The 11,300-nt window shown below is 43.5% G+C and overlaps 1 protein-coding gene across 1 annotated transcript; it reads right to left on the bottom strand.

Annotated features, from left to right (window-relative positions):
• Window positions 1-2,365: 2,365 nt before the first annotated feature.
• On the bottom strand, window positions 2,366-8,269 carry LOC101987398 (pregnancy-specific glycoprotein 22-like). Its single transcript, XM_026777978.1, has 4 exons — window positions 7,951-8,269; window positions 4,745-5,104; window positions 3,639-3,998; window positions 2,366-2,637 (listed from the first exon to the last, which is right to left on the bottom strand). Exons 1-4 carry the CDS (start codon window positions 8,267-8,269, stop codon window positions 2,366-2,368), a joined length of 1,311 nt encoding a protein of 436 aa, XP_026633779.1.
• Between the last annotated feature and the right edge of the window lie 3,031 nt (window positions 8,270-11,300).

Genomic DNA, 11,300 nt, shown 5'->3' with positions numbered 1-11,300 from the left:
CTGCTGCTGCTGCTGCTGCTGCTGCTGCTGCTGCTGCTGCTGCTGCTGCTGCTGCTGCTGCTGTAGAGAGCTGCGGCATGGCTACACTGAGATGTAGATGGACACAGCTGCCATGTGCATTTGCCTCTGGCCATACTGGAAGAAACTTCATGAAAAGCACAGACTTCACAGTTTATGTTGTTTGGAAACTTGAGTAAAATGGGTTCCCTGAGTGACTGCAGTGGCCTTTGAGTTAGTAACCCACACATCTGTGACAGTCGTATCCCATCATTCACGTGTTATATATCCCACATCACATTATTCAGCTGGAAGGATGGTTCTCAGAAGACAGAACAGCTGCAAATCGGGCTGGCAGGAAACCCCTTTGCTCCATGGATGTATTTAAAACACTGAATTCAGTCATCACATTTTATTTCTCAATATGTTTGTCTTTAACATTTTATATCAGATTAAAATTTATAGTGAAAAAAATAGATCTGCAGATAGCATGAGCTTATCTATTAAAAATCTGAAAGATTCTACAGAAGTTTCTGGAACTGGTAAGCAAACACACCCATCTGAGCTCTACTACTGTAAGCTACTATTGCACACAACCCATTATATGTCCTACTTTGTCACATGCATAGGGAAGCTAAGTAACAAAGAAGACTCATATTGGACCCATGTAACACACTGGGAAGAAGAATAGAAATGATTTTATGGCTATATGGGGGAAGATGGGATGGAAGAAGAGAGTATTTGAAGTAATAACTGGAACAGTGTGGTATTTGGGGAGCAATGTGGAAACTTACTGCAGTGGAAACTCCCTGGAATCTACAAAAGAGACACTAATAAAGACTCCTAGTAGTGAGGGATAGGTATCCTGAACCAGTCATCTTCTGCCATCAAAGAAGATTTCTCATATTGGGAGTGAGATCACAATCCACCCATAAAATATTCAACCTACAACCTGTCCTTCCTGAAATATATACTGAGGATAATGGTGGAAAAGAAGTTGTGGGATTGACCAACCAATAACTGGTCAAAATTAAAGCCTACTCCATGAAAGGGAGCTCAGACCTGACACTGCCTGGATGGTCAGGAAGCAGAGGCTTGAAAACCCAGAAATTCAGGAAAAAATCACAAAGATGCATGTAAAAACATTTCAATAAAATTATTAATAAAGATATTGTTACACTAGTAGATAACTGTACAGCTTAATAGTTATTAGAGCAGCATCAGCCAGCAATGAATGACTGAGAACAGATGCTGAGAAATATAGCCAAACATGGAAACACTGGGCAACCCCACAGAAATGGGAAAGCACGGTTTATAGGAAACAAAGGTATCAAGGACAGCATGAAAGCATGGAACACATAAACAATTAAGCAGGGCTTATAGAGGATTGAGAGACTGAAGTTATAATCCTAGACTGTGTCTGGGTTTGAGCGAGAGTATCAGCATATAAGTTGTAGTAATGTAGATGGGTATGAGTCTTTTGCCTGCCCTCTGGACCCATTTCTTCCTACTCAGATGTCTCTCCCAGCTCTAATACAAAGGATGGTGGCAATTCTTACATAACTTACAGAGTTATGTGCTGTAGGTATCCCTGGGAGGCCTGCTTGTTTGTGAAGGGAAAAAGAAGATGAGTGGGCCTGAGGTAGAGAGTAAGTGGGATTTAGGGATAAGAGAGGAAAACTGCGATCAGTATGTAATATATAGAGAAGAATAAAAAGGGAAAGAGAGGCGTGATAACAAGAAAAAGACTCAAGGTCCTACCGTGAACGAAAATTTCAGGGTGAAAACTGTATGAGCTGCACTTACATGAAGGATTTTACATCTGTACATCAAGCAGACGGAATCAAAGCTGTTTAGAAACCAGCCATGTCCACAGTGAAACACGGGCAGACCCTTCTCCTGTCACTCTTCCTCACTTCAAGTGGAGGACTGTCATTCTTCCTCATTTTAGGTAAACAGGGAATGTATTTGAGCATATGGGATATTTTTCCCAATGAAAACAGGGCACCATTTTCACAGCAGACTCAGAGCATACAAAAACTTGAGGATTCCTGAAATTAGTTCCCATGAATTTTGAGGGAAAAAATATATATATATTTCAACAGCAATCTAAGCTCTTCCAGCCTTTGAATTTTTGTTTCCTATATTAATGTCTTTATTTTCCTTTTAAGACAACCTCACTTTAATTCTTGGCCTTCCCCTGTATACACGTGTATCCCACGATTATAGAGGTGAGTCACCAGGTTGGCTGAACCTGAATAGTAAGTAACTAATCATTTTCCCCACATAACTCTTCTCCATTTTGTACTCCATTGATAAACGAATGCCCCCACCCTGCTGTAGGATGAGAGGAGAGGCCACTCATTCATCATGGCCAGGAGACTGGGAGACTGGTCTTCGAACTGAATCGGTTGGAGACCTCACACTGATACTCTCCAGCATCCGTGCTACTGACAGGATCTATTCTGAGTCCACACTTTGTTGGGGACAGAGTCATCCTCTCTGTGAGCTGCAGATTCTCCTTATTGAAGATCCAACGGATGGAGACATCGGTGTCGGGTGAAATGCAAGTGAAGATCACAGATCTACGTTCTGCGACTGTGGTGTTGGTGATTTGCACAAAGGGCTGTGTCACATTCTCTGTGAAGAAACAGAGGAGATTACCAAATGGGAGTCATCCAGAGAATTCAACCAGGTCCTCTTTAGTTCACACTTTATAAAGCTACCAGTGGGAAAATTTTTGTACTATGACTATAGACATATTTTGTGCTTTTAATCTGCTACCCAGGGACTGTATTGCCTGATTCAAGCACTGTTTCCTATTTCTCCATTTCCCCATAATAGGACACACGGTGCGTGAACATGACCATGTCTTTGAGCTAAGCTTAGTTATAAGCCATGGTCTGACCTTGGGATGGGGAACTCCTCATATCAACATCTGTTCTATTTACCTGCAGAAAGAAATTTCCCTGGCTGGGCCCCTGAAGTGAAGGAGGAATCTGGAGTAACTGCCTCCTCTGTTTCTTTCCTTGGTGCCTTGACTTTTCATGGACCAGATACTTGTCTACTGAGCCTCAGGAGAAGGAGGTGCACTGGTGACCTACCTAACTACAGCTGTCATGGTAGTATACAGTTGATTCTACACTCTATGGGGTAGTAAGTCCCATGACTCATACAATCAGTAAAGTCACATTTCATGTTGTTTCTGACAGAAAATCTAAACAAACAATTATAAAAAAAACTCCCCAAAATATCATACTGTATCCAATCCCAGGCAAAGTTTTAGAATCAGGGATCCATGGTGCTCTCTGTGAGGACCCCATGACTTCATCAGCCTGGACCTGCCTGACTCCCATGGAGTCTTTCTGGGGACATGTGCAAGATGAGAGATCCAAGTGTCTGGGTTAGAACTGACATCCTGGGATGGAATTTACCCAGTGCATGTCCTCCTCTCTGCAGGGGAGGTGTTCTGATCTATTACAGTTTGTTTAAACGATGTGTGTCCTGCAGTAGGGACCCAAACTCTAGTGGGAGACACAATGCAGTGGTGGAAGAGGAGGCACAGCCCAGTCCTGACAGTTCAGTGTATGAAGTTAGCAAAAGCCACACCCAGCAGTTGGAGACCATAGAGAATCACTTACTCTTTAAAGAAAATTCCACATATGCTTTTAGAATATCGAAATTTTTGTTTAAAACTTCTAGTGTGTACATTCCTGCATCTTTCTCAGTGACATTGTGGAGCACCAGAGATCCATTAAAGTACACCATTCCTCTTCTTTTGTATGCAAGTCCCCAAGTGACAGAATGCATGGTTCTGACATATTCTACAATTCTAAGGACTGGCGTCCTATTCTTTGATTTGTACCAGAAAAAGGCATTCGCGTCTTCTGGAAGATTATGAACTTGAAGAAATATGCTTTCACCTTCAGCAGGATACTGAGGCAATGGCTGGATCATGAGTTGGGAAGAAGTGAGAGGATTACAGGACACAGAAAGGTAAGCTGGGAGGGAAAAGAGAAAAGAGTCATCACTGTGCTTGAGCAGATGGATTCATCAATCCGCCTATATTTGCAGGTGGGTATATGTCTATGCCCCTTAATGAAGGGCACAAACATGGCCTCCTCCTTTCCAAAAGTGCCCCTGAAAGTGTCAGATCCTCTACATGGAACTGTCCCCCTTGGGTGTCTACATATCTTTTCCCTCACCGCCTTCAATAAAATACTACACACACTCCTAGATATGGGGTTGAGATGACACCTGCCCTGAACTCAACAGGCCCAAAAATTTTCACTTTCCAGGTTTTTTCTTTTTTTTAATTTATTTATTTATTAAAGATTTCTGTCTCTTCCCAGCCGCCGCCTCCCATTTCCCTCCCCCTCCCCCAATCAAGTCCCCCTCCCTCCTCAGCCTGAAGAGCAATCAGGGTTCCCTGCCCTGTGGGAAGACCAAGGAACCCCCACCTCCATCCATTTCTAGTAAGGTGAGCATCCAAACTGCTTAGGCACCTACAAAGCCAGTACGTGCAGTAGGATCAGAGACCCATTGCCATTGTTCTTGAGTTCTCACAGGGTTTTTCTTTTTGCAGGTGGAGTCAGAAAACTAAAGTTGATCTACAGCAATTTGTCTCTATGGGTGTCCTACACTAAGTACTCAAACTTCCACCTGGGAAGACAGTGCAAAATGAAGGGAGGCTAGGCCATGTGTCTAAGCCCCACCCAGCACAGAACAATCTAAGAGAATCACTTACTCTCCACCTGGAGTTGCACTAGTGCCTCTTCGTTTCCTGTATCTGGTCTCAGGATTCGTAGTATGTACAATCCACTGTCTTTCTGACTGACACCATGAAGCAGCAGGGATCCATCACTGTACAGCTTCTCCCTACCACTGTATGCAGGTCCCCATACAGTTGGTTTCCTGTCTGCTATATTTCGGATACCCAAAATGTTCTTGAAGTCAACCACTCCTTTGAACCAGACAAACTCTACAATATTTTCTGGGGGATTACGAACAAGTAGAAGAACATTTCTCCCTTCAACAACGCTGGGTGGCACTGATTCAATGGTGAACTGTGAAGAGGTACCAAGGCGCCCACACTTCCAAACGAAAGCTAGAAGGGAAGAGTTGAGCCTTTAGTATTTAACTAGAAAGAGACCCTGTGTCCTGAGCAGCTGTGTCTATTGCTCAGCCTAATTTTGTTGTTGACTGTTTCCCTATTCTACTTGGTGTATGTCAGCACATGACCTTCATATTCTCAGTGTTCCCACTTGTCATTTCCACTATATGTCTCTCTCCAGTTGTCATCAGTGCTCCGGCTTACTGCCCTGCTCTGAGTGGCACAAGGACTTGAAAGCAGTGCTTTGATCCCTGATCTCATATAAAGTGTATTGGTGTTGGAGTGATGGCTGTCCAACCTCTTCCTTTACAGACTCTCTGTCTTCACTCCTACTTTTGTTGTTCTATTCTTTCTTGAGGTTGTAGTCAACATCTGAATTTCCCTTCTAGCTTTCTTTACTTCAGGTCCACTCAAACTGAGACATCATAAAAACCATAAATTTTCTTCTATTTTTTTTAAAAAAAAATGATGCCTAGAAAAAAACTCAGATTAATGGGGAAATAGAAATGAGTGAATGATGTCTCAGAACCCTATATAGATATGGACTTTAAGAAACTCAAAGGTTAGGAATACAGTATTAGTAATTCTGTTTGCTTTAATTTTTCACACTTGTTTACAGGTTATACTAGTGTGTGTGAATAGTAAAAGGGCTTGTCATGGGGGGAGGGTCAGGACACAGTACTTAAGTGGCGGTCAACGGACTTCTGTTCATAGGTCTCAGCTTGCCAGACAATGAAGCAAAGACTTATATCCAGGGAACCATGTCAGTAATCCACACCAGCTTGATTTTTTTTTGGCAACCAAGCTGAGAGCACCAGTCTTCAGAATATTGTGGTCATGTTTACTAACTTTGTGCAAGAGTAAGGTAGCACCCTCCCTTACTTTTTAACATTCAATGAGAGCATCATAATCCTGAACCTCTCTCCCACTCTGTATCTTCCCCTTACAAACACTGGCACTGCTTTCGTGTCCTTGTGCCACTCAGAAAACCCCAGATAATATGTAAGTACTCTCCTCTCAAGCACTTTCAAGTCCTGGTCTCCTCATCTGTGACCTATGATATAGTACACCTTTGAAGAGGAGTACAGAGGAAGCCTTCATTATCTGCATAGACTTATCTGTCATCCCTCTGAGGTACTTCTGCTCCAGCACAGCTCCTAAACTCTGCTGCCCTTTCCCCATATCCCATATGAGTTGAGCCTCTTCCCATGAAAGAGCATCTCCCATATTCCCTTGGGCTGAGGGTGGGTCTGTGTTCAAAGCATGGCTTTCAGTGCTACCCCATGTTCTTTTCCCATTCTCTCCTCATGTTTCTCTCCTCTAGAACAGAGTGAGAATAAAGGGCAAGGACCATTCCTGTAACATGAGATAATAGAATCTCACCCTAGAACTGCATACTCCTGTGTCCTGGCCTAGGCTTGTCAGCACCAAAAAAGGGAAAATCTGCACAACTGTGTGGCAAAGAAACCTGGTGGAGTGCCCAGTCTTCCCTGTGTTTTCATTGCTCTGGAAACATGGAATTTGCTCCCAGCAGGAAGGGAACAAACTTTCCTTGAAGTACAAAGGTACCAGGTGAGTGATGTGTGGTGAAAAGAACAAAATTGTTCTTACTAGAGTCACCATCAGACTGGGTTCTGACCGAGGTCAAAGGCCCAAGATTTGTCAAGAATCTCACATCTTGGGTGTATGGGAGGAGGTGACCTGACTCCAGAAAAAGGCTCTGAGATCCTTCATCCTGTGCAAAATTGTCAAGACCATGTTCCCACATCCTCTGTTTGTTGAACTGTATAATGGGTCTGCCCCTGTGCTCTATGGTCTTTCTGGGAGGCCTTGGACCTCTATATAGCTGATTTCCCTTGGATACCATGAATTTCCCAAAGGAAATACAAAAAGTGAAAAACAGAACATGGTCTCCTGGCAATGTAGCAGACACATTAAGTAGTCAGTAAATCTAAGAACGCTGTGACCATGATTTCCAGGTCTGTACAAGCAGGGATGAAACAAGACTACAACATAAGTTCTTGGTTTGGGCACATACTTTTCTGCCAGTTCACTGTGTGTCCTGATGACATCTCTGGTGATCACTGGCAGAACTATAGCTCCTGTCTTGAAAATAGCTATTTCCCAAGAGAATTCCCCAAGCTGGACCCAGGAGACAAACACTTTTCAGGACAATCTGTGTCCTCACTCCTCCTCCTTAGGGACCATGACTTTAATGTGAAATCTCACATGCCCAACAGGACAGTCAGTTAATGGCCTAGACAGCTATTGACCTATGATTTCCTGCTGACTCTCTGAAGAAGTCAGCCAAGGAATATAGCCCAACCAAGGCTCTCAGGAGAATACACTGTCTAGTTCCACACATCACAACACTTTACATACTAGGGAACACTGCTGCCCTCTGCCATCAGGAATTCAAAACACTTATAAAATGCTTCTCATGGACACCTGAAGTTGTGTCTGAGACAGAAGTCTGAAGGCAGAGCATGCTAGTGCTCACACCTCTATGAGGATCCCATGTTTTCCACAAAAAAGTACAACATTGACTCCCTCAGAGTTTTTCTCAAGGAAACATTCCTGGTAAGAATCCCTAGAGTCTATACAGAGCCTGATATCCTTGGCTGTGTTACCCACCATGCATCCACCTGTGTACAAGATAAAGTCAAATGAAGCATTCTGATCTATTGCTATTATTGTACATCATTTGTATACTAAGCCAAATGCTCAAACCCCAACACACAGACACAGTGAATAGGGAAGTTAGGCACAGACCACTCTTCTGTATGTGTCCAGTGAAATGAACCTCACCTAGCTCACAGAGTTCACAGTGAATCACTTACCGTGCACTTGGAGGTACTCGGATGTTATTGATGTCCTAGTTCCATGATTATTATAAGTTCGTAGGGTATAGAATCCAATGTCCATCGGGTTGACATTTTTTATCAGCAGGGATCCATTGCGGTATATTGTCTCTCTACCACTGTACATAGGACCTGGCCTACTCAAATTTAAGAACGGTGCATATGCTCCAATTCCTTGTGTCGTATTTCTTAGACCTTTGAACCAGGCTATGGTTGTAGTATTCTCTGGCAGATCATTGACATGGAAAAAGACGTCATCTCCTTCAGCAGCTAGGGCTGGCACTTTTTCAATAGTCATATGGGCATTTGTGGACAGATGCCAGGAGCTTAAAAGGGAGACTAGAGGGGAATTGAGAAAAACCAATATAAGGCATGTGTGATCATCACTCAGCTTTGTTTTGTGAGTAGGGCTGTGCCTAACTTCCTTTGAGGACATGAGCAGAATGACTTCCATTGATTCCCTTCAGTGTCTGAGTGTGTCAGTAACTCTCTTAGAAATTATCTGCTCAGGTGTCTGCCTTGTTTCCCACTCAGTGTCCCATATCCCTCCTTATACAGTGTACTTCGTGTGAAGAGCAATGCTGCTCTGACTTCCTCTTCTGGAGAGTTCATGTTCTGATTTTGTGTCTGTTCCTTTTGTGATTCTCATCAATTCATGACTTCATCAGACATACTGACATCAGATACACTAAAAGCAGTGCTTTTTGTTTGTTTCTTTGTTTTTGTATTTGGTTTTTGTTTTAGTTTCAGGGTTTTGTTTTTGTTTTTTGTTAGTTTATTTTTTTTTTTGAGACAGAGTTTCTCTTTGTGGCCTTGGCTGTCCTAAAACTTGTTCTGTAGGCAGGCTGGACATCAAACCTCAGAAATCATCTACTCTGCTTCTCAAGTCCTGTATTCCCAAGGCTGAACTACCACTGCCTAGCAAAACCAGGAATTTATAAGGGAAGGATTAATCTAAACATTTTGGGAGGTTCCGTTCCTGAAAATGACCCAAATACAAGTAGATAAAGAAAAAAGGAAGGATGGAAAGAGAAATGTTTCTCCATTGATTTTTTCTTCATAAGTCCTAGGTTTGGAGCTTTTGGCAATAATTATATTCAGGTGTAAAATAAATGAATTTACACTTCATGAATTTATGTGTGTATTTGTGAAGGCTGCTGACTCCTTGGGCAAATATAAATATGGATGTCACAAATCTGTGTGGGGGCTCGACTGTGCATGTATGGGTACATGCCCCAGCACCAATGTGGAGGGCAGGGTAGAGCCTGCAGGTGTCTGTTCTCTCCATCTACTGTGTGGGAGCTAAGATTTGTTTTCAGGTTGTCAAATCTTTACACACTGAAACATCTTGCTAACCCACCAATTTGATTTCTATTTGAAAGGTCATGCCGTAATGGTTGAAAATGGCTGTCTTAAGGACAGTGCAGTCAATAAAATCCACTATGAATGTGGTGTCCTTTTCTTTTAATATTATCACCTCCTGTCCCCTGAGAACTCCAAGCTGCTGAGCCCCTGTCCCTCACTGTACCCTCAGCACCATAACTAAAAACAGACACCTTGAGTCTCCTCCCAAGATCCTGTCCTCTTTATCAGACTCCTGGCTACCTCTGAAAGGCCCTCCCCACACACTGAGAAAGTAGGTACACTTACCTGTGAGAGAAGTCCCACACACACTGAGAAAGTGGATACCCTTAACTTTGAGCAGAAGTCCCCCACACACTGAGAAAGTGTGTACCCTTACCCATTAGCAGAAATTCCCCCACATATTGAAAAAGTGGATACTTACCCGTGAGCAGAAGTCCCCAACACACTGAGAAAGTGAGTACACTTAGCTGTGAGCAGAAGAGCCACACACACTGAGAAAGTGGGTACCCTTACCTGTGAGCAGAAGCCCCTGCCAAGGAGTACTCCCCTTGCAGAGGAGCACAGTGGACTCCTCCATTAATCTCACTCGCTGTTCTTCCTCTGAGAACAGTCTCAGCTCCAACACAAAACTCAGGCTCTGCTGTTCTTCCTCCTTCTGGGCTGAGATTCTTCTCAGACAGGAGCACTTTCCAGAATCCAATGGGCTGTGAGTGTTGGGGTTTGAGTTCAAGGCACTGCTCAAGTCCTTCCACTCTAAGTGCTACCCCACAGCATGCCTCTCAACTTCCCTTTATGTTTCTCCGTCAAGCAAGTCATTGAGCAACAATGCGGATAAGCATTCACATGCCCTCAGAGAACAATGGCTCATCCTAGGGCTGACACCTGTTGTGTCCTTTCCTTGGGTCTGTCAGCACCAAAGAGGGAGCCTCCATCATTGTCTATGTGTCCTTATGACACAGAGACCACGCTGAGCACCCAGTCTACCCTGTGTTCTCAATGCTCTTAGAATGAGGTATTTACGTAATCACTGCAGGAAGGAGACAGAAATGTCTCTGAGGAATGGAAAGTGATCAGCTGAGTGATGACTAGGGATGAAGATCAGTGCTTTATCACTAATGTCACCAGTCAAATTAATTCTCCGGGAATGAAGCCCAAGAGCAGTTGTGTGAGGAGTTTCATGTGATCATTGTTGGGGAAGAGGTGACCTGTGTGTTCTTGAAAGGACTGTAAGCTCCCTCTTCCTGTGGAGGGTTTCAAGACTACATTACAGCATTATGTGTTGGGTGTGCACATGTCCTCTCTGATTTTCCTGAGTCACCTCAGCCCTTTTCTAGATGATTTCCAGGTGCTAATCTTGGCTTCCCCATTGTGAGATGCCAGGAGGGAGCATAACTTCATGGGCCTGGGTACTTGTGTGCCCACTCTGGGTTGGGAGTAAAGTTGCTGAGACCATGCCCATAGCCTGGCTCTTCCTGCCTGAGTATGTGATGGTATCAGGTCTACTATAAAGGGGAGGTTTTGAAATACCAGTTTCTGGGCTGTGCCACCAGCACAACCTCTGACTCTTTTGGGAGATAGAGCATTTGGATGGGGTTTGTGAGCAGATTGCTGCAGCTTGCTTGCTGGCAACATGGACCAGTTTTGTGCCTGGAAGTGGGGGAATGTACTTGGCTCTCAGAGGCACAAGTGGCTCTACCATGATGGGCTGGGTGGAGCAAACCCGCAGTACCTGTATTTGACCTAGGATTGTCACAGCTTATATTCTTAAGCTCTTAGCATTTTAAAAGCACAAAGCATTTTCTTTGTGTTTTCTTTGATTTTTAACTGTGAAGGAGCTAAGTACACAGACACAATTCATTGTATGTGCTGCTAAGCTAAGCCAGCATGTATATTATAAAGGTATCTTGACTTCATAATTTGGGTCTAAGGATGTGGTGCTCTGGAAAAGAGGTTCTTCTTTTGTT

This window comes from Microtus ochrogaster, unplaced genomic scaffold, assembly GCF_000317375.1.
Source record: "Microtus ochrogaster isolate Prairie Vole_2 unplaced genomic scaffold, MicOch1.0 UNK96, whole genome shotgun sequence".
Lineage (NCBI taxonomy): Eukaryota > Metazoa > Chordata > Mammalia > Rodentia > Cricetidae > Microtus > Microtus ochrogaster.
Note: the sequence above shows the minus strand (reverse complement) of the source record. Positions and strands in the feature narration are given on the sequence as shown.